The following is a 27940-nucleotide window of genomic DNA, read 5'->3' as shown; positions in this document are numbered from 1 at the left end:
AAATCTTTGCCTCTGCTAATATAGCTTAAATAAAAACAACGGAGGAATTATTAATTTAAAATATTCATTTATTAAAATTTAAAAAGTTGTGTACAATACATTGCGTTTTCCTCGTTGAGGTATCATCACACTACGTTAACGTTTTGTCAGTAAAATTGAAAGCATTCTTAATGTGCATAAATCTATCGCACTTTAGGCCTTTTCCTATTGCAAATTGACTTTTGAGACAACAAAAAAATTCATAACAAAATCGGAATGTTTCTTTGAAAAAAAAAATTATTATTAGAAAAAGAAAAATCCTCAACTCGGCATGGCTACGGGAGTTTTCTTCTTTCTGAACCACCTTTTCTTGGTCTTCTCCTTACCCGTTGAGGCACTTGATCCCGTTGAAATGGCATCATCCTCCACACCACTGCTACCATCACAGGATTTCTTCGTACTGGGCGTCAGGAGTTTCTTGTACCATTTCTCCTTTTTACTTCCACTGGACGGACTAACGAGTGCGGGTAGTGGACTCATGGGTGAATCACTTCCCTTCCCGGAATCTGGATTCGTGCTGAGTTCCCACATTGAAACAGTTCGCTGTTTAGCTGCTGGCGGCCAAATCTTCCTCTGTGGCTCCGGACTGTAGGACTTCTTAATCACAATTGATGGTTTGGATGAATTGTAAATTGGATGGACAGGTGGGGAATCAGGAGTTTTTTCATTTGTCTTTGCCCCCTCAATTGCGGCTAATTTTGATGTTTGCGGCGAATCAACTTCAGTTATTGTTATTGTCGGCTTAGCCAGTTGTACGGCAACGCTCTCCATTGGGGTATTCCTTATTGATTGCTTCAGTTTATCCCAGAAATTAAATAATTTCCCAGATGTTTGATAATTGAGTACAAAGTAGAAACTGAGATTCGGTGGCAAAATACATTTCTCATACAGACACGGTATTATCATCCGACGCCGTTTTTCTGCACCGAAAAGAAAAAAAATCAATAGAAAATAAACGATTACTCCCCATCTTATCAAAATTGGCGTCATTTTGTGCTCAAATGATAAGAAGGAGGGAAGATTATATATTTTTTTCTTTCTAAACAATCGTCATCATTACCTATACTAAAGGCCTGCCCAACATTCACGAAGAACGTATTGGCGGCACTCTGGAGGAAGGCTTGTGTCACAATTAAGATCAATTTGTTGCACCTCTCCGCTATTAGACGACAAATGGCATCATGCTCCTGATGTCCTGCCTTCAAATCGCGACTCTTCTCGCAGAGCTGAAGGCAAAAAGAAATAGGAGTTCGTTATTTTAAAAAGCCCAATGGGGCAAAGAAAGTTACACAAAAGGGGCTAAAACATTCACAACCAAAGCATGATCAAGAAAACGATCAAGGGGAACGACGTAAAACGAACAAAAACGAAAATGAACGATCTGAGACGAGAAGAAGCGAAAAGAAACGAAGCTGAACGAAGTCTTTTAAACTTCTATTTTTAAGTTTAGAAATCGCTAAATTTTTTTTTATATCTTGATATTCTTTTATTTGAGTAAGTATAGGTATCTAGTGAACGGATTTTTTCAATAAAATTAGCTAATTGTATATAGTCCCTCTATGTATTCTTTACCTGGGGCATGAATAAACAATTATTATTATTATTACGTACTTAAGATTCTTTTCAAACTTTTCAAAATGATTTTCATGCGTAAGAAAACTTAACCAAACTTTACATAATTTTATCAAATTAATATTTTATTAAATTTAAAAGAATTTTAATATTTCTTAATCAATTCAAAAGTTTCTTCAGTTTTTGCATTTTAAACTTTTATCAGTTAATTTGGCTTTTCGTTGATATTTAGTAAAATTGTTAAAAAAACTATAATTTGTTAATGAAAAAATCATTAATTTACTAATCAAAATTGTAATGACTTGATTAGTAAACATTAAATAAAAATTTGACTAAATTGTTCCATTTCTCCTCTATTTAATCGTAATTCTTCTTAGCATAGAAACACGTAAAAAAATTCTAAATGTCTGAGAAATTCTATTACAATTCTTAATGCTAGATATTTAATTTACAGCTCAAAAGCTTAAAGCAAAATCAGAACTTTATTCATTCAAACGAGCATAGTTTTATCAGTGTTTATAACTGTTATATTTTAAATTCCACGCTTCTCTGGGGCAAAAGATAAATCTTATCTACATAATGAATCACTCAAAAAGCAAACTTTACATTTTCAGAGATTTCTTCAAATTTGTTCTTCTAAAATCCTCAAAACAAAACACAATAAATCTCAAAATACTATTCTCAAACAAAAATATTTAACATTTGCAAAGTATAATCCGATATGGAATAAATGATTGATTGCTGCGGCCTAAATTGCAAACAAATTGCAAAAAAAACGTTAAAGTAGGTAGATAGATCGTCGTAATACGCACAGATAGAGAATTTCGCAAGGAGATAAAAGAAAGAAAGGAAATCTTTATCATTTACAAGTATAGGGAAAAAATGAATCAAAATCTTTTTTTTTACGGAAGTTCTTGTTTTTCCTGGGAAATATTTTGAAATAATTTCTAAAAAAAAACCGTCATGATCGTCATAAAGAAAGCTGGACTGATATCGCGGCACACGGCAATCCCTCATTTATCTAATCTTAGCGCTATCTGATAAGAAATCATCAGGTTTGTATTTATGCAAAACATTCTCCGTGTGAAAAGTTGGAGGAGAGATTGCATTTAGTCACGTTCTAACTTATTAATTTCGCAAAAACATGAGAACAGCGAGATACAACGAAAGTAAAAATCACTAGATTTAGAGATATTTTTACTCTCAATCAGAGATTTGCCCCACTGGACTATGTACTGGTTTGTCCAGTATTTACACGGATTTCTAACCTAAGATATTCACATAAATTCAGTACAATTTTGATTTTCTGTCTCATTCATCCCCATTAACACTGGAGGACCCAACATTTGGCACAACGCGGAGGATCAAATTGGTAATAAGTACCAGTTGATAAAATATGCTCAATAATTAATTATTAATCAGTTTATTGAACAAGGATCGAAAGTTTCACTAATTCTCAATCTCCTTCAAGCATTCCTACACCGAATTACTAAATATTTAATTTAGAAAATCGTCACTGAAAAAAAATTGCCGTAGAATCGATGCAAAATTGCCAATTCAAACGACTTTTTTAGCTACAATTTTACATAATTTATTATTGCGCCTAAATAATCACAAACTTTGATTCTTTAAGTAACTTTTTAATCACTTCCGGCAATAAAATTAGTCCACATTAATGATTTTTACCGAGGAAAAGTGAACAAGAGTACTTTATTTGGGAAATATGGGGAAACATAACCTCAAAACCACGGCAAAAATGTATGGGATTTTGACTGGTAGTTATTACTAATTTGATCCTCCGCGTTGGATTCTGACTTTGACCTCAATTACCTTCCAAAGAAAATACTTTTCTCGAGATTTTCTTTCTGCTATCTTAAAGTAATTAAAATTCCCTACACATAGATGCTAAATTCATCGAGATAAGTCCAATAAATTTTATTCTGTGACAATTTTAAGGTTCCAATTGGTAGCAATTACCAGTAAAGTCCTCCGGTGTTAAATGTATTGGTAAAAATGTTAGGTTAGAAATCCGGATAAATATTGGACAAACCAATATCTTTGTGGTGGGTACACAAAGTCACTAAATCCGCGGTTGTTTAACAGCAATGAATTAGCTCAAAAACTGATTTAATTACTCGTATTTGACTAAAAACTGCAATAATTACAGGAAAGTTTATTGTTTATAACCTAAACAAAACAAAAAATAAGCAAAATGACAAAACCCCGAATTATGACATTGTGACAATCAAATTTAGTGACCCGTGTGTCTCTATGCTGGAGAATCAAGTCTACTACTTTAGTGATGAGCCCCAGTAAACAACAATTCTCTAAACCTCTAGCACATTTTTCTTTCGGTGTAAGAATGAGGAAATAAATGGAAGATTGACCAACCTTAAATCCACTCTCCTCGAGTCGCTCAATCAATTCTGTGGCATATTCGATGTCCTCATCGGCAAAGAGGACGAAAGCATCGTACTTCTGCAGGAGCCCCGGGGCGTCGTCATTCGTCAGGATGTTGGTGTCATCATCCCATTCACTTGGGGCGCTTCCCTTCTCGGGGAGCTCAACAAATTTCGGCTTGGCACAGAGGAATATTTCCGCATCTTCCACTGAAAATACAAATGAGGTGTTTTCCTTATCGTGTGACGCGAATTAGGAGCGATAGCGCGCGACTTTGGAAGAATTTGCCGGGGCATGCGATAAGGGAGCCAAGTGCGGGGATGGCGTTCTCCAATATACTTACAGAATGACTGATTGGTGTCGTCTACCACATCCCATCGATCAATGATGCCCAGAATACGCTGCAGCTCTGCCAGGGTCACAACCTCCCCACCTTGCTTGCCCAGCATCTCCAGCAGCTTCAGCGTGGGGCTCCGCTGGTTGCCAATGAAGGTTGTCTGTTGATTCCGGAAGCCCGTTACCTCGGCAATTCCGCGCCAATCTCGCTGACGACCCTCCTCGGACGGCAGATACTTAATGGGGTCCAGCAGGAGGGCCATTAGCTCCCTTGTCTTCGTCCGGAGTGCCGTCACGGGAACATCGTACAGGTTAATGCGGGAATGGGCACTACTCACAAAGTTCTCCCGGACAATGCGCCTCTCACTCACGGCCAGCGATGTGTTAACCATTGCGTCGCGTGCTCTCGCCCCACTCAAGCGCTCAAGGAAGACTATCGCGGAATTAACTGAGAAACTTCGGGAAGGTCCACTACACTCTTATCAGCAGTTCTCTACTCTGAAATAAAAATTATTTGATTGGTGGAGAGGTTGTCAGGTGAAATAGACAAAACAGAGAAGGCGCTATCAGAGCGATTTTTACCTTAAGAGAGAAAATTCTGATCGCAAAAAAAATCACACAAGAGCAACAGGTTGTTGAGGCATTCCCTTGGGCGCCTAATTTTGGTCCAACTGCACAAAATGGCAAAGAAAAGCAACGAATTGGTATCCAATGTGTAAAATAAAAATTATCGAATCACGATTTCTTTGTGAGAAAATTGTGAGGAAAATTGGAAAAATTGGCAAACAAACAAAACACAAAAAATCAACAATAATAAAATTTGCGATTAAAAAACTTGTCAATTTTAATTTATTTTTTATCTGAAAGAGGGCGCAGAGAGTGACACATTCATAACAAAAAACGTTTTATACGACAAAAGTAGCGACAAGCAATAAAATTAAGAATTTTTCACAATTTTCTCATCCCCTTCGCTTGGAAAAGCATCGGAAAAGATGGAAAATAGAAGATAGAGCAACAACTACATCAAAACGGCTGTTTTTGTTGAAATATATTGGGCTTTCTTAAACTTTGATGAATTATAACCTCAAAAAAGTTCCATGACTTCACCCACTTCACCACCTCGGACCGCGGCTAAGTCCGGCTTTACCAACTGTAGCGTAAAATGTTTTCAGCGCAAACCTCAAATGTACCAAATGTCATAAAAAAATTAGATTTACAGTTTTTATTGAGATCCAAAAAAATTATTCCGTGAGAAAATGAATGCAGAGGATCCACCTGAAGCTGTTTTCATAAAAGTAGACCCAAATTTTATCCTATTCAATTCAGAAGATCGTGATGGAGGGCCGGGAAATTCAGGAATTCATCCAATTGAGGAGAGTTGGGTGAAGGAAGAACTTCCGGATGACCCCATAAGCTTCAATCCCGTGGGGAAGAGTCCGGAAGTGGAAGCATATAGGTAAAGAAGTTCTCTAGAAGATGTTGATGAATGAATTTTGATTTAATATGTTTGTTAATTTCAGGAGGGAAGGATTTAAGAACTTTGGCTGGAAGTTCTGGTGTAAATTCTGTGAGAAGGGATTCACCCAACGTAGCTTCCTTTTGCGCCATGAAATCATTCATACGGGCGCGAAGCCCTTTCGGTGCGATATCTGCTCCAAGACATTCGGTCGGAAGGATCAGCTGAAGCGTCATCGGCAGGTTCATGGAGAAGCCTGGGTAGAGGATGAAGAGCCAGATGATGGGAAGTGCAAGATTTGTGTGGAGAACTGTACTAATAGGGATCATGGAGCTATTGGGGAGGACTCCAAGCCTCCTGAGGAAGATGCTGGGACGTCTGGAACCGCTGAAGGCATGGATGTAGCGCAGGAGGATGAAAATGATGCAAATTCAGGGAATGAGGAGATGAAAGCCAAAGAGAAGAAGTTCCTTTGCACCATTTGTGGAGTTGGGTATGCCCGGGCTGCTGATGTTGCACGTCATGAGCTCACACACACCGCTGAGCCTAAAAAGCCAAGTGTCCCAATAATCTGTGAAATTTGCAACAAGACTTTCTCCCGGAAGGATCACTGGAAGAAACATATGCGCCTGCATGGGATTTTCCTAGCTAAAGGGAGGCACAAAGGGTTTGCTGAGCATGAAAATCAATGCAACTTCTGCGGGGAAGTTTTTCAGGATAAAGAACAACTCACCTATCATCGTACCATCCACGCGAAATCCTTCACGAGTCATTCATGCTATGTCTGCAAGGCGATGTTTGAAACCACAGAAGAGCTACGAAGTCACTACATGACCCACACGGACATCATTCAAGGAGAGACAGCGCAGGAACCACCAGCTACTACACCCAAAGAGACGCCGAAGAAGAAATATTCCTGCAATCACTGCGAATTGAGCTTCATTAGTCGTTCGAAGCTCGCAAAGCATCACCGGAAGCATCAAAATGCCAAAAAGTATTCATGCACCAAGTGCGGGAAGAGCTATGATGATGAATTTAAGCTGGATCGACACATGCGCGTCCATTCCGGGACTACAGATCATGTCTGCCTCGTATGCAATCGACACTTTCCGGAAGCGAAGAATCTCAAGCGGCACATGATGACGCATACAGGTGAGAAGCCCTTTCAGTGTGAGTACTGTACCAAGACTTTTACGCAATCCAGCAATTGGGTACGGCATCAGAAGGTCCACGAAGACCCGGTGACAGGTGAAATGAAGGAAATGAAGCCCCCAAAGGCGCCAAAGGAGAAGAAAATAAAACCACAGAAGCAAAAAGAAGAAGCCCCAACATTGATCCCAAAGACGGAACCTATAGACGAGGAAACGTACGAAATTGAGACGCTGGAGGAGAATTTTGACGAAGTACTGCAAACTCCGGACGCAGAGGCATACCAAGGGGTTAAAGAAGAAATGTTTGAGATGCAATTTAACGAGGAGGAGGACGAGGAGGAAGAAGAGGAACTCGAGGAAATGATCTATGACTGCATTTACTGCTTCAAAGCCTTCATGTGTCGTGAGAAGCTCAATGAGCACACAGTTGAGGTGCACAAGCAAGCCCGTGGGGTGTACTACAAAGAAATTGTACCGGAAAAGAAGGAAAAGATCTACAAGTGCAACTTGTGTCAGATGAGCTTCTCCAAGACCTACGCCATGGCACGTCATATGAATCTGCACAAAGAAGAGAAGAAGTTTTGCTGCAACATCTGCGGACGGGGCTTCGATGATGCCCCCAAGTTGGAGCATCACATGAAGATCCACACTGATGATCGGAACATCAAGTGCGACATCTGCGGGAAGAGCTACCAAAGCGTACGGAATCTCCGTCGGCACGAAGTATCCGTTCATGCTGAGGATAAACCCTTCAAATGCACAGAGGAGGGATGCAGCAGATCCTTCGGGAGACGCGATAAATACATCTTGCACCTACAGACGAGGCATAAACGCAGCCAATTGTAGAAAAATTTCCTGATTCTGATGATTTTTTCCAGAATTATATTAATATGTATTTATTGGTGGATGGAAAGATCTTGAATTAATAAATTATGACAAAATTATAAGTAAAAAGAGTTTTTTTTCTTGATTTATTAAAGAAAAAAAAATCATCTAAAATTATATCCATTCTGTTTATAAAAATGGTGGATCTGGCGTGGTTTTACGTTAAAATTTGAATTTTGAGGTTAACTTACATTTCATGGATTTTAAAATTTAACGGGGAATTTTAAAGTCGGAAATCAGTTAAATAGAAGACGCTTAATTCGCTTTTGTGGACGTTTTGTTTTCATTTTGAGTCCTTGAGTAGAATAAAACTTCATTTTTGACGGCATAAAAAATTTTATTGCAGAATCGTCATTTTACATGCCAAGTGCTGTGTAATAAAATATTGAAATAATAATTAAAATTATTGTCTTTATTGCTTTCAAAATGAAATCCTGAAAATCTGAGCATTAGGAAAATAAAAAAAATAGAGAACAACCTTTGAAATAATACAAATTGTTTGTCTTAATAAATTCTTTAAAGCAACGTTAAAAAAAATAAAAGCAAAAGTATTTGGAAGACTTAGAAAAATTTTTATAGATATTTTTTACACCCTAAGCCGTATAAAATTCTTCCCAATTTTCGTCTTATTTATTAAAAAATCTTAATTATTATTTAAATGTAATTGCGTGTAAAATGTTAACCGAGAGAAAGTAAATTTCCTCTTTACTGAAAAGGCACGCGTGGTTTTGATTTGAAGCCTCTTGAGACGAGTGGTGCCACCTCTGATGATTGTTTACCACGTGATTCGGGTAGATAGAAGAACAGGAGGACAACAAGGGCAAGGCAGACGATGACAAATGGAAGGAAGACCCATGCTCCCCAGAGAGATTGGAGGATTGGAAAGGAAATGCCAACGATGAAATTCCCAGCCCAAGATGCCAGAGAACCGAGAGACATCACCGCCGCTCTGGCAGATACATCACAGAGTTCTGAACCAATAAAATAGGGAATAGGTCCTAGACCGATCTGGTAGAACAGGATGTACATAAGGACGCATGCAATGCACGCATAGGCCAGCCACGATGCATAATCCTGGAAGAGAAATTTTATAATTTAATTTCAGAATAATTTAGCAAGAGAATAGATTTGACGAGAAGTTTTTTTTTTTAAAGATTTTTTGAACTTACAATAAGCTGATAAATCATGTGTGTGGGCGTCGTTAGAATTCAAGATATTCAGAGATTACAGTAAAATACTAAATAGAAAAAACAACGTAATTTAAATGTTTTAATAACTTGCAAAGTCATGGCCGCAAATGACGGGTGCTTCACAATGGTTATGGCGGCCATTTTGTTATGTATGGCGTTACCCAATCGAATTATTCAATAAAGAACAATCAAAAGCGCTAAATAGTTTTATTTACTTTGAATTTACTCCTTTCTAAGCCTGTTGTAGACTGTCTAAACTTTATTTAGAAAGTATATTGTTTACGCTACCCCTATAAACGTAAAAAAATATTAAAAAGATTCAAAAAAATTTTAGATTTTATTATTAAATCAAAAAAGAACTTAAGTTTTATTAATCTCTAAGATTTTCCCAGAATTATGTCCTTTTTCTTTTTTAATTATTATTTTTAAACAATTACTTAATGAAAATTTATTAAGATATTTTTGACGGCTGATATTTAATTGAATATTTATCGTATTCAGTCTATTTAGTAATTTATCAATTAGGGGAGAATGGCCCAAACTGAACCATTTGTGATTTAATTTTCTTGAATCATTGAAACATAATCATAATACAAATAAGTCTTAAAACAACTGAGAGATTATTTTTTATGAGATTATAGTAATTTTCCCATTTTTATCTATTTTATCTATTTATCTTTATTTTCTCATTTCCTAACTAAATGAGATTCAAGCGATTTTATGTAGATAATAATATCATATTCGTTCCCCTTACAAAGATGGACGTGGTTTAGATTTAAATCCTTTTGAGATAAGTTGTGCCACATCTGACACTTCTTTCCCGCGCGTTTCAGGTAAATAGTAGAAAATAAGAACAATGAGTGCTAAGCATATTACGACAAAGGGAAGGAACACCATGGCACCCCAGAAGGAGAGAAGGATCGGAAAGGAGATGCCAACGGTGAAATTTCCCGCCCACGAACTTAAAGATCCGAGCGACATAATGGCTGCCCGATGCTGCAAACTGCACAATTCGGAGCCAATGAAGAATGGTATGGGTCCCAAGCCCAATTGAAAGAAGAAAATATAGAGGAGGGTGCATGCTATGCACGCGTAGGCCATCCACGTTGCAAAATTCTGAAAAGGAATCTTTGTAATTCGATTCTAACAAATTTTGCTGACTGAGGGATGATGTGAGGCCCAAGAAGATTTACAGATTATCCCAATTAGTTGATTGAATTTACAGTACAAAAGTTTGGTTACTTAAACTGAAATTTATGTTGTTAAATGTTCTGATTAGAACAGTTAAGGACTACATGCCTTTTTGAGGATTTGACTTGTCCTTAAACTTCTTAAGCCCCTTAAGCCCTAATTTTGCGGCTTATGAATGAATAAAATTAATTTTAGGGTGATTTTCGTTAGGCCAAATGTTAAGCAAATATGGTTAAAACGCAACTGTTTGCGTTCGTATTTAATTTCTTGTTGTAAAATTTAAAAAAAATCTGCCCAAAAATAATCTTATTAGTCTCACAATTTACAACGCATGTTAGTACAGAAAAGACAGAAAAGAATATTCCTTCTAGTATACTGGGCTGTATTCAACAACCAAGAAATTCTTTTTTGAAAAGAAATTTTTGAAATTTCAAAGATTTCTTGGTCGCTGAATTCGACCCATTTCTGATTTTTTTTATTCTAATAATTATCTTGTCTTTTGTGGATTTGAGATTTTTATGTTATTTCTCCACAAGTTCTGATGCCTTGATGAAGGTTTATTCTAAGCCGAAATGTAGTAATGACGAAGTATAAAGGAGCCAAGAGAATCAGCCATTCTCCTTTCTTTTTTGTTTTAAAATTTTTGAATTCAAAAAATCTTGTTAGAATGTTTAACAAAAGAGATATTTTTTTCACAATTCTCTTCATTTCTTTTTCAGAATTCAGTAATTTCAATACTTAAATTTTATGAGATTCAACGTTTTCTGAAATTGATCATTCCCCTAATAAAATAAAACATTTCACCTAAAAATTTGTTTAAAAAAATAACTCAAAGGGCCAGATTTAGTCAATCCTCCCTTAAATTTTTTTCCCAATTAAATTCAACTTTTGCGTGGATTTGATTTGAAACCTTTGGATATGAGTAAAGCAACCTTAGGGACGTCTTTTCCGCGAGTTTCGGGGAGATAGAAATAAATAAGGACAATAAGAAGGACGCACGTTGCGACAAACGGAAGGAAGACCCATGCACCCCAGAGGGATTGAAGAATGGGAAAAGATATGCCTACAATGAAATTCCCAGACCACGAGCCGAGTGATCCGAGAGCCATTATTGCAGCTCGCTCAGAAATGCTGCACAATTCTGAGCCAATGAAGTAGGGAATTGGTCCGAGGCCGAGCTGATAGACGAATATGTACAAAAGGACGCACGCTATGCATGCGTAGGCCATCCAGGATGCAAAATTCTGAAATCAAAAATTCGTCATGAACGTATGTGAGGGATTCTACCTTTGTTAACAGAAAAAATATCCCTCCAGAGAGACGATTCCAGGACGCCACACACACATGATTTTAACATAAAAAGTTAAAGCCAATCTCTGAGACAAATACACAAAGTTCAAAAGAAAATGATTAAATAAAAAAATATTTAAGTGGGTTAGTTAACATTGGATCTGTACTCACGATGTAGTTGACGACGAAGGTGAGAATGAAGAGGAAGAGTGCACTTCCGGCGCATGAGATCAAGCTGATAGGGCGTCGATTGATGTGCTTCATGAGGAGTGGCGTAAAGAAGGCCGTTGCGAGATTGAGGCATCCTGCCCCGAGGTTCGCCCATTTGGCGTTCGTTGAGCTGAGGCCGGCTGATTCGAAGATTGAAACGGAGTAGTAGAAGACAGCATTTACCCCAGATAGCTGCTGTCCACCCTGTAAGGCACAAACTAGCACAATTGGCAGTAGAAGTGCAGGATCACTGATCACAGATTTAACTGAACGCGTATCGGATTTTTCCACCAGCTCCTGATTCATCTCTTCCAGTTCGTATTGCACGAAATTCGGATCATTTCCACGCAAGCGAAGTAAAACTGGAAAGAATTATTTTTTATTTATTTATTTTTTTTTAATCAAGTCCTAAAAATTTCCTTTATTTGTTCTTAAAATTTTTTTCAAATGAAAAAATAGTTTTCTAATGTTTAAAAAAATTCTTTAAAATATATTTTTCTAAATTAGTACTTAAAGTTTTTTAAATTAAAAGAAATATGTTTTTCTAATCTTTTATTATTTTTTAATAATTTTTTTTCTATTTCTTTTTTAAAACTATTTTCTAATAATTTTTTCTTTTATATTGATTTTTTAAAAGTTTTTTTGTTTAATAATTTAATTAAATTTAAAAAAAAAACTATCAACTTACCCGTCTTCGCTTCATCCTTCTTATTAGCCGTGAGGTAGAGATACTTAGGGCTCTCAGGCCACCATGGTGCCATGACGAAGCAAACAACAACAAGGACAACGTAGAATGAGAGCGCCCAGTGCCACAGTTCATCTGTCCCAAAGATTTCCTGCAAACTGAATACTTGACCAACAACAACGCCCCCAGTGACGCCAATTGAGCAAAACACCCCAAGAGTGCCACGCAGAGAAAGTGGAGCCAATTCGAGCAAATACATGGGCAGAGTGGCTGTTGTGAGTCCCGATGCAAAACCTACGATCAGTCGGCCAATTATTAGCATTTCCACAGAATTTGCCATGCGGCAAAATATGAAAAAAAGTGCGGCAATCACGAACAGAACGCCACATACTAATAATGACTTTTTTCTACAAGAAAAGAAAAGGCAACGTGTTAATAAAAATATATAAAATTTCTTTCTAAATAAAAGAAATTAAATATTGCAAAAAATAGCAATGAAATGATTTTTTTTAATGGTTGTTAGGTGAGTAAAGAAGAATTGGGAGACGTTAAATGAAATAGTGTATGGGCGAAAATCAAAGAAAAAAATTGTAAATATATTTAAAAATGTTGAAGACAATGAAAAAAATAACACTCTCAATAAAATCAATGCATACTTCGCAAATGTTGGCTTAGACTTTATAAAGACTTTTCCGAATAACACAATTGTTGTAAGCAATTATCCCACTTGTAAATTTAATTTTGAAAAAGTAAGTGAGGGCGATATCTTGAGAATAATAAACAATTTGAAGAACACGCAATCGACCGGGGTAGATGGAATAAGTACAAATGTAATAAAATTCTGTAAGGAAAATTTGGTATCCAATATATTAGATTTAGTTAATACAAGCCTTAAAACTGGAATTGTACCGGATATCATTAAGACTGCCAAAATTACACCTATATATAAGGGTGGAGATGTGAGTGACTGGTCAAACTACAGACCAATAAGTGTATTGTCTGTTCTGGCGAAGGTCTTGGAGGCTGTAGCTGCAAATCAAATAAATAGACACCTTGAAGAACATGCCATCCTCACGATTCATCAATACGGCTTCAGGCCCAAATCGTCCACTGCAGCGGCTCTCCGCGACCTTGTTGAGGAAGTTCAGTGTGCAAGGGATGCAGGAAACTCATGTGTTGCGATCTTCATTGACATTAAAAAAGCATTCGATGCTGTTGAGCACGAGATCCTGCTCAGAAAACTCTTCGAATATGGATTTGTTGGAAGAGCGATTGACTGGATGAGGAGCTACCTGAAGGGCAGATGTCAGGCGGTCTCATGTGGCGGTTATACATCACAGCTACTGCCCTGTGCGGCTGGTGTGCCACAGGGCAGCCGCCTGGGTCCGGTGTTATTTAATTTGTTTATAAATGATATAGAACTTATAGGAATCAGTGGAAAGTTATATATTTATGCGGATGATATCTGTATCCTTAATGTAGGAAAATCTCCGAAAAATGTAGAAGAAAAAACACAGAATGATCTAAATAAAATTAGTAAATGGGCTGAGACAAATAAAATAACTATTAATGAGAAAAAAACAAAAGCAATGAGATTTGGCAATAGAGAAAATGAACTTGGAATTTTTATCAACAATGTTAAAATAGAGGAGGTTGTTCAATTTAGATACTTAGGAATGATTATCTATATAATAAAGATATTAGATATAGATATTAGATATTATTTATTCATCCACAGAAATAGGGTATTCCCCTCTTACATAGTCCGCGGTGAGAAAAAAAAGCAATAAAAAAAGAAAGAGTTAAGATTCAGAACTTAAGGTTAAGAGAGAGTGTACATAATAATTATAAAAAGAAAGAGAATAATGCAAGCAAAAAAGAGAAAGAAACAATTATAAAAAAAGACATCATCACGGAGAGCACTCACTGCAGTCCGTGCCGCACTCACTGCGGTCCAGAAGAGCCACTACATACCCCAGAAAGCAGTCACTGCAGTCTGGGCCGCACTCACTGCGGACATAGGCCCTTCCAGAAGTTATTGAAAGGAAAAAAAAAACTAAAGAAAAAAGATTTAAAGAGAAAGCAACTGGTCAGTCTGGAATCTTCTATGAATAGCCCAAGCCGACTCACGACACTCCGTCGGAAGCGCATTAAAAAGGGAAACACCCTTGACAAAAAGAGTACGATAAAATATGTCAGACTGTGCTCTAGGAACTCTGTATCCCCTCACCCTAGCAGAATCACCCCTTATCATAAGAGACGCTAGGTATTCAGGACAGCGGGCTAAAGTCAGCCGATTGAGAAATAACATGGCACGCAATTCAAGCAGAGCCGGCAGATCACATCCTGCAAACACGTTCCTGACGTGAGAGACATGATCACGCGGGCCTAGACTACAAATATATCTGACGCAGTTGTTGAATGCAACAGAAAGTCTGCGGAGAGAGTCGCTGTCCGCAAGAAAGAACAGCTCAGCTCCATAAAGAAAAAAAGGAAGAAGGAGTGCTCGGGCAAGGAGAAGTCGAGTATGTTTAGGAGTAATGTCCCGGTAGCGTCTGAGGGTATAAAGAGAGTAATTAACCTTCCGGCAGACAGCATTTGAGTGATCAGACCAAGATAAAGTAGAATTAAAGAAAATACCAAGGTTTTTAACCTGATCAGCAGTTGGGATGATTTCTCCATGTAGGAGCAAGGGGAATGGAGTTACGTGAGCATTTTTCTTAGAGATAATGAGAGCCTGGGACTTTTTGGGGTTTAGTAGTAACCCGTTGGAAGTCGACCAGCGCTCAACACGTGCAAGATTTTCATTCATGCATTGAAAGACGGAAGATGGATCAGCTGTACTGCCTGCGACGTATAATTGAAGATCATCAGCATAAAGGTGGTATGAGCAGTGTCGCAATACTGAAGGAAGATCATTTATAAAAAGTGAAAAGAGAAGTGGGCCCAGGATAGATCCTTGGCCAATGCCTTTGGTTAAGAAGGAAGGTGAAGACACTTCATCTTCAAATCTGACAATTTGAGATCTATTACTGAAGTAAGAACGGATAAGGGCTATAGAGGTTGATGAGAATTTAAAGAAATTAAGGAGTTTGTAACAAATCAAGTCATGCGGCAAACTGTCGAAAGCCTTGGTGAAATCTAATAACACCAGGACCACAAAGCGGTTTTCATCGAGGCTCTGTGCAATATCATAGGTTACTTTTAGAAGGGCTGAGATAGTGCCGTGGCCTACACGGAAACCTGATTGGTATTTACATAGGAGTTTATTCTCATCTAAGTAATCAGAAATCTGCTCATGAAGTACAAATTCGAAAGCTTTGGAGAGTACTGGAAGAAGACTAATGGGTCTGTAGTCTGAAGGCTGAATAGGGTTTTGAATTTTAGGAATAGGTACAACAATGGCTGACTTCCAAGAATCAGGATAAATCGACGTTGTAATGATATGGTTAAAAGTTTCGGTAAGCACTGGAATAATAGCTGGGAGTAGGATTTTAATGAAGTCAAGAGAGACCCCATCGCTCCCAATAGCATTCGACTTCACACGGGAGATAGCACGAAATACAGATTCAGGGGAGATGCAGTCAAAAGTAAAACCCTCCCAGGGCTCACTAGGAAGTGCAGGAGCTGAAACCGGCACAGCATGAGACACAGTAGAGAAAAATTGATTTAATTCATCAGCAGATAGGGATTTGCCGAGAGAAGAACCTACAGATGGTCGAAGGCCAAGTCTTTTAATATTATCCCACAGTTTTTTCGCAGGTAGATTAATGTCAAGGGATTTTAAGAAGTGCCTCTTTTTGGCTCCCTTCACTAGACTGCTCACTTTGTTACGCAAGCGGCAGAAACTATGTCTGTCATCAGACAAATTAGTACGCTTCCATTTGCGAAAAGCAGCATCTCGCCGCTTAATGTGCTTAAGGATATTTTCATTTATCCAAGGGGTTAAAAGTGAAGGCATTAAGACTTTTTTCTTAGGGACAAAAGAGTCAAAGAGAGTATTAATGTTTTCAGTAATTGAGAGTACACGCTCAGAAGGACAGGCAACAAATTTTAATGACTGATAATCGACTTCCATGGCTGCAGAAACCACAGCTTTTATGTCACAATTACGCAGATCAGATACAAATTTGTATTTATTTTCAGGCTTTGGAAGACGAAAATTGTAGGAACCAAAGATCATATCGTGGTCCGAAATGCCCGGCAAAGGAGCTTGACCAAAATGCAGTAATTTAGATGAATCAGTTTCGGGTATTAACATGAGATCTAGAAGGGATCCAAGACGCGTGGGACTAAAAGGAGTATATTCAAGAGAAAGTGAAGAGAGAAGACCGCGAAACCGAGCACTCAAGGGGCATGTTTTAGCAAGGTTGACATTAAAGTCTCCCATTAAAATCAGATTTTCATTTGGAATTGCAAAATTTAAAAAATCCTCAATGTTATTCAAGGTTGAGACTGGCGGAGGAATATAAGAAGAAAATATCGTTATATTCTTACCAAATAGGGATATTTGAATTCCAATGTATTCCAATGTGCCAAAAACACCGGAACAGATCAATGAAGCCTTGAAACTGTCCCGTACAAAGATTCCCACTCCACCACCCCTGCGGGACAATCGATCACTTCTGAATAACCTGAAGCCCTGAACACCCACCGCCTCCACAGAGTCGGATGAATCCAGCCAAGTCTCAGACATACACAGAACCGAGAGCGGCGAATTCAGCATAAGATATCGTATCTCATCTATATGTCGTCTCACACTTCGAGCATTAATGTGGGCTAAAATAAAAGAATACCGAGAATCGGTGGTGAGACCATTGAAATTGATAAGGTATGAATTATTAGAGATTCCAGATTGATCATTGCTAAAATTAAAAGTTTCTGAATCATTAAAGTTAATTATAAAGTTATCATTTGAATTAAATGTATTATTAAGATTTCGCGTGAGGGGAACCCCAGAGAACAATATTGAAGAAACTGACGCTGCTCGACACTCACTGGGCACTCTCGAAAAGACCTTTCTTCTTTCTCGAAGAAAGGTCTGTTTGTTGGTAATCTTCCGTCGTGTTCGGCTATACAAATCTACACCGTTTGACCGATCGCGATGAAATTTGGTACAGAGGCTCCTTATATCAGGCGGTTTCGAGTGGCCGTATCCATTTTCCCCCCGAAGCCCCCCTTCGGGTAGCCTCCATATAACTCTCATGCAGTTTTTGCGAATTTTTGAATTTGGCGCCGGAAATGTTGTATGAAAATGATTTCTTCTCTTTGCAAATTTTTCTTTGGGATTGATAGGTGTGCCCAATCATACTTATAAATCATCACAATTTTTTCTCTCTAAAATTTGCGCGAAGCGCAAAACCCCCCGCGAAGCGGGGCGAGGAAAATTGGAGCGAAGCGACAATTTACCTCGTAGATAATAACTTAAGTTTTGATAGTCATGTTGATAACATATTGGGCAAAATTTATGCATTGATTGGTACTATAAAGAGAAACAGCCCTAATGCAATTCCTCTAAGATTGCGGAGAATTCTCTACTTCGCCCTTGGTGAATCGATTTTAAGTTATGGTGCCCACATTTGGGGAAGCACCAAAAAAGAAAACATTAAGAAAGTTAAGAGAAGTCAGAATAAATTAATAAAATCAATTTTCAATCTAAATAAATTTACTGAGAGTCGAACCTTATATTCGGAGTTTAATATCTTACCAATAAATAAATTAATCAAATTGCATAGTCTCTTGCACTTGCATAAAATTGTGCTAAATGAAATACATACACAAACAAACATTGTAATTAAAAGAAATCTCAATTCAAGAAAAAAAACTGTAATAGCCAACATAAAGCCAAAAACTACGAAGTATGGCATCAAAAGCATAAAATACACAGCAATAAAAGAGTACAATCTGTTAGAAGAAGAAGTAAAAGAATGTGTAAATATTTGTAAATTTAAGGAATATGTTGTGAAAAGTTTGGCGTAGTTCCCCTGTTAGCGTGTCCCCCGGTCGATTGCAACTCCCCTAGTTTTGTAAGTCAAATACATTGTAAAATTTCTTTGTATAGTCCATTAAGGTTCTCATGTAGTTCCATAGGGCATGCCAAAATAAATTCAAATTCAAAAAATTTAAGGAATAGATAAAATTTTAAGTCAAGCTTTTAAGGTTTTCAGATTAGGTCAATCTGAATGGCTGAATTCATTTTTTTAAGGTTTTCTTCGTACATCCAAATTCAGAAAAATCGTCTAAAAATTCATTCAGTCTGATCTTAATTTTGCCTTAACTTGAAATCTCAAAAGAGTGCCATTGAAAAACTTAATTTCAACCTAAAAACTCAAGCCTAGTTTAACAGAAAAACTTATACCAGACTTGAAACCGATTAAGCCTAACGTGTTTGTGAATTTCATCCATTAAAATCCAGTTTTTGGTTTAAACTGATAAAAACTGACCATTTTAAGGATTCTTTTCGCCTGACCTTAAGCAACAGTTTGCAAAGTGTAATAAGGATTTTTTTCTTTTATTTATTAAATTATTTATTTGTTTAGATTTAAGCTGAACTTTTGTAGGTCTGATGAAACGGGAATCAAGCTCCAACATTTACTTTATAATACTTTAAAGATAAATACTTTTATCACAAAACTTTAATCTTAATTTTCTTTCGACGAACTTCACGGTATAGAAACGTTTAGTAGATTTTTTTTTGTGCCGATTTTGAATTAGCATCAAAATAAAGGATTCTTACATTAAAACTTGTATGAAAATCATGAATGTTTTTAAAAGATTTTTAAAAGAAAAATAAATTAAAGTTCAAATTAAACTGCATTGTGTCGTCTTAAATAAGCTCTCAATAGAAAGATCTGAGAACTAGGAGTTTATTCAAAAGCAACAATACGATGCGAATTCCTTTAAAGAGATATTTTCTTCAAGACAAGATAATACTCTCAACAAACCCAAGATTACCGCACATCTTATTAATTAATCTCTTTGGCAAATTGACTGCTTCTGATAATCCACAGTGATAAAACAAACTGTTATTGCGCTCTGTCTTAAAATTCTGGAATCGCTGGAATATTACATATTTCTACGCGTTTTAGCTTTCTTATGGAGTTTTATTGGAAGAAATTTTAAATTGAGGTTTTCTAAGAAATTTTCAAGGAAGAATTTTTTAATTTTATGAGCATGCTGGATGGTCATAGGGCGACACAGCTACAGGGCAAATCAAGCTGCTAAGCTGATACTTGAGATGAGATGCTTACCTGCCCAAATTGTCTGCTATCCACGCACCACCCAGTGATCCTGCACAGCCCCCAATGAGAAATACAGACACAATTGAGGCCCAGAGAATATCAAGTCCATTCTCCGTCAATGTTGCACCGTAGCGCTCAATGAAGGTAGCATTGCACCAATTTCTCATGTACTGCAAATAATTGGAAGGAAAAGAATTAATTCTTCAAAATGAACTCCTGGCTTTCCTTTTGGATATGTGCAGGATACTCACTTCTGCAGGAGCATTAACAACTCCTATCGTGTACCCCACTGGAACCGCTGTGCCGAATGTTGTGCTTAAGGCCACAAGCAGCAGAAGGAAGCCCATTTTCTCCGCCTGCAAAAAACAATCCCGGAAAATTAATCTTGAGGCTACGCAACAACCAAATCCTCATCCCTTACTTCACTGAAGCGAGATTGCTCCGATTGTGGACTTGGAGGCAAAAAAGAAGCCTTCTGGTCCGTCATCACAGTGCTTTTACAAGAATATTAACTCTACCAAAAAAAAAAATGATTTAAAATAAAGAACTTTGCACATGAAACGCGTTGCACAACCAAAGAACTTGTACTTCTTGTGGGACTCAAGATAGGCTCTCAAGAGTCTTCCGCTAGCGGATTATCAATTTTCTTATTTCATTTTTCTTTATATATGTCAATGTGGTAGCTTTAAGCGATAATGTGGAGCTACACCCGAGAGAGTCAAAAATGTGGATTTATCAGCAAGTTTTTTTGGGAGCTCGCTGTTCCACACACTACTCTGACAATCACAGAAACTCTTCCTCCCCGGATAGGGCTCCGGAGAATTTTCAAGAGCTGCCGGCGGGTCTCAGCCGCACGTCGCTTTTCATGATACAACATTTCGTTCAAGACGTTCAAGATAGGTAAGAATTTTATGATTTATTTTTAATATTAAAGTTACCGCCATTTTGATTTTATTACAAAAGTAACGGTCATTTTAATTTAAATATAAAATCTGCAGCCATTATGATTTTCTAATAGAGGTCTTATGATTACACCTGATTGTAGGTAAAAGCTCTAGCTAGATATGCTTTAATTTGTTAAAAAAAGGCTTAAGTTTTTTTGAAGTTAGGCTTCAGTATTTTTTAGGCTAGTTCTGAAGCTTTTTGAGACGGTTATTTAATCGTCAACGGCCAGTAAAATCGGTAAAAATTATGAATAGAATGCATTCATTCCCAATTTAGCCTGGCCTAACTTTAAAATCTTAGAAGTTTGTCCTAAAAAAATTAAGATCATCCTAAAAAATGTAGGCTTAGCTTTAAAATATTAGGCCTAGTCTCAGGAACTTTACCTTAGCCTAAAGGACTTTGGCCTTATTTTAAGAACTTGTGTTTGACCTTAATTTTAAGCCTGATCTATCAAATCTTAAGAAATAAAATAAAGCTTAATTTATAATTTTCAAAATGGCCGACGTGACGCTTCAAGGACCACTCATTTGACTTAGAAGCGTCTCGATTTTGTAAAATGGCCGGCTGAAGAATTCCCGCGCAAAGCCCAAACTAGCCACGTGGATAGCACAATGCAGTATTGCATATTTGCCAAAAGATTTTACTATGCAAAAGCAGAAAATGTGCAAATAATTGTATTAGATTTCTAATAAAATTCTCTCACAGCTAACTAAACTAAAAAGAAAAGCAGGATGAACTAAACAACGCTCTTTCTTCACATTTCATGTCTTAATCTCAAACTTCTGAAATGACAAGAACATTTGCAAAAGATTAGAACTATAAATATCTCAAAGTAATCCACAATGTTCCATCTAAAGTGATGTGATAGCATTTCATCTTGCAAAATTGCACATTTTCCCTCCATTTTTCTTTGCATTTTCCTTTTGCAAAATACCTCTGAGGAATTAACAAATGAAAATTCTTTGAGAATGAGAAAAGTCGTTACATGGGAGGTGATTGTGCTTGAAAATGGCGGCAATTGTGACCCTCTAGCGGATTCCCTGGCCACACTGGCCAGATATTCCGAAGTAGCTCGCGAGCAGGTTGAGCATTTATTGTTGAAAAAATATTCTTTTAGTTACTTTTCCGCGATGAATTTGACTGAATTTGCACATTTTATCGCGTGACACCATTTCCCGAATATCATGAGATCATCGTGAGGTGCTTTCTGCAGACGTGCTTTGTGCGAAGACTTGAAGAAAAGTGTCCACATAATTGACGCAAAAATTCGTCATCGACCGGAATTTCCCACAAGATGAATGGTTTGAATGAGAAATTGCAGCAATTAAAATTAAAGGGTGAGCAGGAGAAGAGTCCCAAGAGGGTGGGACCACCCATTCCCCCCAAACCGAAACACCCTAATCCCAATTCGGTGAGTAGCATTGTTGTTGCTGTTGCTAAAAGAAGAATTTAGAAAAAATGATCATAAAAAATATTTTCTTCTCATTGGAAGATTGTGGCTGAAGGGGGTGGAAATCGACAGGGGGTGCAACCAATTTATGACAATGTGAGTCAAATTAATACTCTGGATAATTCCCTTGTGCTGGAGCAGCAACTGGCTGCACTTGAGCATCACAAACAATCACTGGAAGCGCAAAAATACAGAACTGTCACACCCAGTCCTGGTCCCGAAAAACCATCCGCCGTTGCTGCGCGCACAGCAGATGGGGGACTCGTGTACAGCAACATTGTTCACACAAGAAGCGGAAGTGGACGCGAGGAGAAGAATGTCTACTCCAACATTCCCTACAATCGTTCCACATCCGATGACTTTCCGCCACCGCCACCCATTGAGCTCAACCCAGATCCCAATCATGAGTACACGAGGCATGTGTCGTCGGAGGATGAGCTGCCGCCACCACCGAGCCCCGTAAGCTCATCATACAGCGAACTACGACGTGCCATTGATAGTGGGTACCCCACAATGGCCACGTATGCCGGCATCCATCCAGCTCACGTGGAGCAGAATCACAGCAACTTTGCGGGCATCTATCAGAATGAATATGGGGCCTATGCTCCCATCTCTCAGGTGAAATTCCTCTTCTTATCTCTTCTACTTCAGCTACTCTTTCTCTCTATTCTTTCATCATTAGAACGACTTTCAAAGACACCCAAATTGCCCGCTAAGAGCACTAAAAGAGAGTTCATAAACACGAAAAGAAGAAGAACGTGGGATGAAAGTCTCACAGATTGATTAATTGCCCCGTTGATTGATCAAAATCCTCACGCTTTTGATGCTTTTTAGTCTGAAAAATTCGTCATCGCTTTAATTCATTTTAAATCGCTGAAGAAAGAATTTTTTTTAACCCTTTGATGACATTATGTTGCTGAAATTCTTTTCAAAGATTACCGTGCTTCAAGCTTTTGAGAAATTAATTTTCTTTTTAAATCCTAAGAATTTTAATTTATAAAAATTCTTTTTAATATATTTTTTTAAATTCTACCCATTCAAACTGTTTTTAAAATATGTTTTTCTTAATTTTCTTCAAAAGATTTTCCTCTGGATCTTATAGAATCATTAAAATTGGTAAAAATAGAGAATAAAATGTTATTTTGAATTATTGTCTTAATTTAAGAAAAAATGAAAACTTTATAAAAAAAACTGCTTTAGGATTTAAAAAAATACAAAGGAGTTTAGCGGATTTGGTTGGGAAACCCCGGAAAAATCCTTAAAAGCATTAAAAGATTTTTTCATTTTCTCTTGAGATAAATTGAAGGAAAAACCACTAAAGATATGCTCAAAATGTAAAGAATGTCGTTAGGTATTGCTATATTTCTTTTGTCTTTTTCATTGCATGAAGCATAACATTGTGAAGAATCGGCTATGAAGCATTAGCATATGCTTCATACATTAAAAGACGCAAAACACAATTATTGCGTCATTCTTTACATTTTTGGATAAATTTTAGCTTATCTCAGTTGATCCCAAAAGTTTCTAGAAAATAATTTCGAGGAAACCAAAATTAAAGCCATTTTTTAGACGCCTTTTCGGTGATTTTTTTTAAAATTTTCTTTAAGATTATGTATAAATTTCCTTTTTTTCATCTCTAAGAAGTTTTCCCATTCAGAAACGAATAAACACCTTTTTTTTTTTTTTTATCTTCCCACCCCTCCCTAAGGTCTTAATAAACACCTTTAATTAATTATTAATGAAATGAAATACCTTTTCCTTTGGAAAATTAGTCTATGTGCCTTAAATTCCCATTAAAAATGTATTGAGAACAATTTAGTCATCAAAGGGTTGAAAATTTGGAAACGAACAAAAAATCAATTTATTCCATTTTATTAATCTTCCATTAATACGTAAAATTTTCTAGAATTGAAAATCGCTAAACAAAAATTATTTTTGAAATAATTAGCTTAAGAAAGTCGTCCATTTGATAGTCTGTAGGGAAGGAATTAACATTTTATTAGATAAAGTAGATAACACATCTTGTAAATTTTCTCATTGCTTCCACCCACACACTAACAAATCACAGACGGATCACAGTTCGAATAGCGATTACTATGGATATGGAACTTCATCGCAGGTGTGGCATTAACTAACATTTTTTTCTCAATTAAATTAACAAAGAATTTCCATTGAGATTTTCCGCAAAAAAAAAATTTTTTTCAAAGAAAAATCCGTTTTTAATGCACAGAATTCTTCAACTTATGAATCAATCTACGAACCAATAAATCCTCGTCCAGCTAGTGAAATGTCCTCTCGCTCAAATTATTCCCTCTATACGCCGTATGGGAGTCGCGAGGCTGGTGGGGCTCATCATGGGGGCTACAAAGGTGTCCCGAAGGAGGCGGAAGTGGATGTTCTCACGGAGATGCTGGTGCAATCGCTCGATGGGCATGCAGATGCCGACAGCTATGGGATTTGCGTCAAGTGCGGCGATCGCGTGATTGGGGAGAATTCCGGGTGCACAGCTATGAATCAGATCTATCACATTGAGTGCTTCACGTGCTGCCAGTGTCAGATTAATTTGCAAGGAAAACCCTTCTATGCGGTCGAGGATAAGCCCTACTGTGAGGATGATTATCTCAATACCCTCGAGAAGTGCTCTGTGTGCGTTAAGCCCATTCTTGAAAGGATTCTCCGTGCCACGGGCAAGCCCTACCATCCAGGCTGCTTCTGCTGCATTGTCTGCGGCAAGAGTCTCGATGGGATCCCCTTTACAGTTGATGCCACAAATCAAATTCATTGCATTGAGGATTTTCATAAGTAAGTTTGTTAATTGAAAAATTTTCCTCAAAATCCTTAAAAATTAATTTATTTTTTTTTGTTAAAAGAAAATTCGCCCCTCGGTGCTGTGTGTGCAAATTGCCAATAATGCCAGAGCCTGGGAAGGAGGAGACAGTTCGCGTTGTTGCCCTGGACCGAAGTTTCCATCCATCGTGCTACAAATGCGAAGATTGTGGGTTGCTGCTGTCATCAGAGGCAGAAGGACGTGGCTGCTACCCCCTCGATGATCATGTTCTGTGCAAGAGCTGCAATGCCAAAAGAGTTCAGGCGCTTACGAGTCACATGTCCACTGAACTATGAAGGATTTTTCCAACGGTAAGCTATGGCCATATGAAGGAAGAAAAACTATTATATAGCATATTCTGCAAGAAACTGCAGAAAATAGTTCTTCGCTGTTTTATGTTTTATTTTTTTTTTCAAAGTTGTTCATTTTGTTAAAATGTTGTGCGATGAGGTGAAATTTTTAGCTCCATATTTTAGCCATAAATTGGGCATTTTTTGGGGGAAGAAAAACAATAAAAAAATAAATAAATGTCTCGTAGAAAATATTACATTCCATAAATGCTGGATACATTCTCTCATTAAGTGTGAAGAAAACACATTAAATAAAGAAAAGTCTTTTGTAACAATAATGAAATTTTGCAATATTTGTACTCGTGTTTGTACTTAAATAAAAAAAACTTAATCCAATAAAATGCTAAAAACGTCGATTGTTTATGCCATGCAGAGAGGGCACACAAAAGGGTCACAATGTGTGGCATTTGGGTGCAAAAAAGGGGGTGGTTGATTGAAAATGCATTAGGGATGGGGGTATGCAATGATAGGGTGCAAAAGGGAAAGGAAATTCGCAACAATAGACATTCTCGTCAATTTAATTTGGCGCCAATGCAGTAGTTTAACGCTTCATTTTCTCCACACCCCCGCGCTCACACACTCACATGAATTATTGACCGGAAAATGGAGCGGAAAGAGCACAAAATTGTCCTTATATCACTCCCATTTCCACGGAAATGTATTTTGTCTCATTCCCCCTTTTTCTGTTTCCTGCTGCAAGACAAATTTCACCCACAAATAGACGACAAATATATTGAGAGCCGTGCAGGGTATGTATATGAAATGAAGGAAGACAGAAGCGGGTGGAAGCAAAATAATTAGTGGATTTGCCTCACATTCTCCTTTATTTCTTTGCACAATTCTTTCTTGATATATTTTTTTTTGTAAGAAAATGGGAATTATTTAAGGACTTAAGAAGAATCTAATATTCAATTTCTCATGCAGATTTATTTATTGAACCATTGAGGAGGATGGCTCAAGAAAGTCCTTCCGATATTTGATTCATGAAAGATTTTAGCCACGACATTTCCTATTTGAGAACCTCCCCTGAAACATTCCACAAGCATGTGAAATTTCCTTTAAAAGGGCAAATCCAATTTGCCCGCCAATTTGATTAACCCTTTAAGGTTTTTTGGGTCATACGCTGACCCAAACGTGAAACATTTTATTTTTTCAATTATTTATGAATGTAATTGTTTTTCCATGTTACAAATGCATCAAATTCACGCATAAGGGGTCAAAGAAGACGTTCTGAGTGAGAAAAGTCCTCTAAAAAAATTCATAGAATAAAAATCGTGATAAAAGAGCGCATGTTTCAATGTTTTTATGTTTCACGTTGGACGTTAAAGGGTTAAATTGATGGAGGAATATGCGATTTGGGAGGCAAACTCATTTGTTCGAAGGAAAAGGAGGAAAACCACGGCTTTCAAGCAATTTATAGAACCTATAGAATGGGAATGCATTTCCATCATAACTAATAAGAAATAAATGTTGTCCTTTAAAAGAATTTTTAAATTACAAAATATTTCAAGAGCTTGCTTATTGGAGGAATTCTCTTTATTCGGATGATTCGACAAGGAAGTTAAAATAATAATTTTTGCCTCAAAATGGCTTAAATTGAGGAGCAGAAGCTAAAAGAAAAAAGTTATTTCAAACTTTAAAAAGACCTAAAATCAAGCCGAAAAGTAGAAAATTCAACTTGAAACGTGATAAATAAGGCAAAGATTGAGAAACAAGAGCTTAAAGAAATATTTAATCCAAGCCTAAGAAAAGGGCAAAAATTTAAGCCAAAAAATAGTAAAATCAAGACGAAAAGGGCTGTTTTTTTCGATTTTTATTTGATTACGAGTTATTCGGTTATTAGCAAGGATATTTAAGTGAATTAAAATATTCAGATCTTCGTAAATATTCTTACGATTTGCAATAATAACCAAAATGTCAGATAAGCGCCCGTTTTGATAAAATTGAAAGTAAAATGGTCAAGAAGCAGATTTTTGGAAAGGACTTGCAGGACCTCCAAATTCATGAAATTGAATTTCATGAAAAATTGAAATATAAACTAAATAGCGGTGGTAACGTTTAACGGTAAGTTCAAATCCGTATGCGCCATTTTGAAAACAATCTTTAATTTAGTTTTGGCTTTGTTTTAATCTTTCTTACTTACGCTAACCTAAGAAACTGCAATTTTAGTTCGTTATAGGGGTCCTTACTACTTTTTTAAAAAACTAAAAAAAAATGGCGTAATGGCTGCCTAAAAATTTTATTAAAAATTGGCCATTTTGAAATACTTTACCTGGAGTAATAGGGAAGCTTTGCAAATTAATCTTCAGGAGACATCAAAAAAGATAAAACGGATAAAACACATCATAGGTAGGTATTTTGCAAATTATATTATTCATTCTTTATTGAAATTTATTGTAAACGTCTAAAACAATTCTGGGTACAATTTCTTTTGCTTTCAATTTATTTTTCTTTCGGATAAAGGTGTAAAGTAGCGGGAATATCAATCCCACACCCACTTTTTTGCACTATATCTAACTTTAATAAAAAGCTACAGCCGGAGAAACTTTTCATTATATTTTCCAGGTGCGATTGAACCGGAAGTTCCTTAATTTCTGGAAGTTCCGGAAGTTCGTTATTAACGGTCATTTCAAATTTGAATTTTCAAATTTTTCCGTTATTCCGTTAACGGCGAATTTCCATCATCTTTTTCACTTCTTCTCTATACATTTATCCCTCTTCC

At 36.9% G+C, this 27940-nt stretch overlaps 4 protein-coding genes across 8 annotated transcripts; 2 read left to right on the top strand and 2 right to left on the bottom strand.

Annotated features, from left to right (window-relative positions):
- Window positions 1–50: 50 nt before the first annotated feature.
- On the bottom strand, window positions 51–5195 carry LOC129791764 (myeloid differentiation primary response protein MyD88). Of its 2 annotated transcripts, none has more exons than XM_055830147.1 (5): window positions 4930–5195; window positions 4355–4845; window positions 4003–4220; window positions 1100–1265; window positions 51–959 (listed from the first exon to the last, which is right to left on the bottom strand). In XM_055830147.1, exons 2-5 carry the CDS (start codon window positions 4737–4739, stop codon window positions 301–303), a joined length of 1428 nt encoding a protein of 475 aa, XP_055686122.1. In that variant the 5' UTR covers window positions 4740–4845; window positions 4930–5195; the 3' UTR covers window positions 51–300. The 2 variants fall into 2 exon arrangements, with proteins under 2 accessions (XP_055686122.1, XP_055686123.1); XM_055830148.1 differs by having other exon boundaries at window positions 4355–4840; window positions 4930–5193.
- Window positions 5196–5242: 47 nt separating this feature from the next.
- Window positions 5243–7908, top strand: LOC129791761 (zinc finger protein 271-like). The gene is made up of 2 exons (XM_055830143.1): window positions 5243–5803; window positions 5868–7908. Exons 1-2 carry the CDS (start codon window positions 5604–5606, stop codon window positions 7798–7800), a joined length of 2133 nt encoding a protein of 710 aa, XP_055686118.1. The 5' UTR covers window positions 5243–5603; the 3' UTR covers window positions 7801–7908.
- Window positions 7909–8155: 247 nt separating this feature from the next.
- LOC129791762 (solute carrier family 2, facilitated glucose transporter member 1-like) lies at window positions 8156–20468 on the bottom strand. 3 transcript variants are annotated; one of them, XM_055830144.1, is made up of 6 exons: window positions 20068–20468; window positions 19898–20002; window positions 19656–19816; window positions 12409–12812; window positions 11682–12082; window positions 8156–8913 (listed from the first exon to the last, which is right to left on the bottom strand). In XM_055830144.1, exons 1-6 carry the CDS (start codon window positions 20131–20133, stop codon window positions 8545–8547), a joined length of 1506 nt encoding a protein of 501 aa, XP_055686119.1. In that variant the 5' UTR covers window positions 20134–20468; the 3' UTR covers window positions 8156–8544. The 3 variants fall into 3 exon arrangements, with proteins under 3 accessions (XP_055686119.1, XP_055686121.1, XP_055686120.1); XM_055830146.1 differs by lacking the exon at window positions 8156–8913 and adding an exon at window positions 9220–11464 and having other exon boundaries at window positions 20068–20449; XM_055830145.1 differs by lacking the exon at window positions 8156–8913 and adding an exon at window positions 9220–10145 and having other exon boundaries at window positions 20068–20449.
- A 1072-nt stretch (window positions 20469–21540) lies between these two features.
- Window positions 21541–25568, top strand: LOC129791760 (lipoma-preferred partner homolog). 2 transcript variants are annotated; one of them, XM_055830141.1, is made up of 5 exons: window positions 21623–22002; window positions 22084–22659; window positions 24110–24160; window positions 24272–24843; window positions 24912–25568. In XM_055830141.1, exons 1-5 carry the CDS (start codon window positions 21886–21888, stop codon window positions 25162–25164), a joined length of 1569 nt encoding a protein of 522 aa, XP_055686116.1. In that variant the 5' UTR covers window positions 21623–21885; the 3' UTR covers window positions 25165–25568. The 2 variants fall into 2 exon arrangements, with proteins under 2 accessions (XP_055686117.1, XP_055686116.1); XM_055830142.1 differs by lacking the exon at window positions 24110–24160 and having other exon boundaries at window positions 21541–22002.
- The last annotated feature ends 2372 nt before the right edge of the window (window positions 25569–27940 follow it).

The sequence above is a fragment of the Lutzomyia longipalpis genome, chromosome 3 (genome assembly GCF_024334085.1).
Source record: "Lutzomyia longipalpis isolate SR_M1_2022 chromosome 3, ASM2433408v1".
NCBI classification, from domain to species: domain Eukaryota; kingdom Metazoa; phylum Arthropoda; class Insecta; order Diptera; family Psychodidae; genus Lutzomyia; species Lutzomyia longipalpis.
This window is presented reverse-complemented; position numbering and strand designations above follow the sequence as displayed.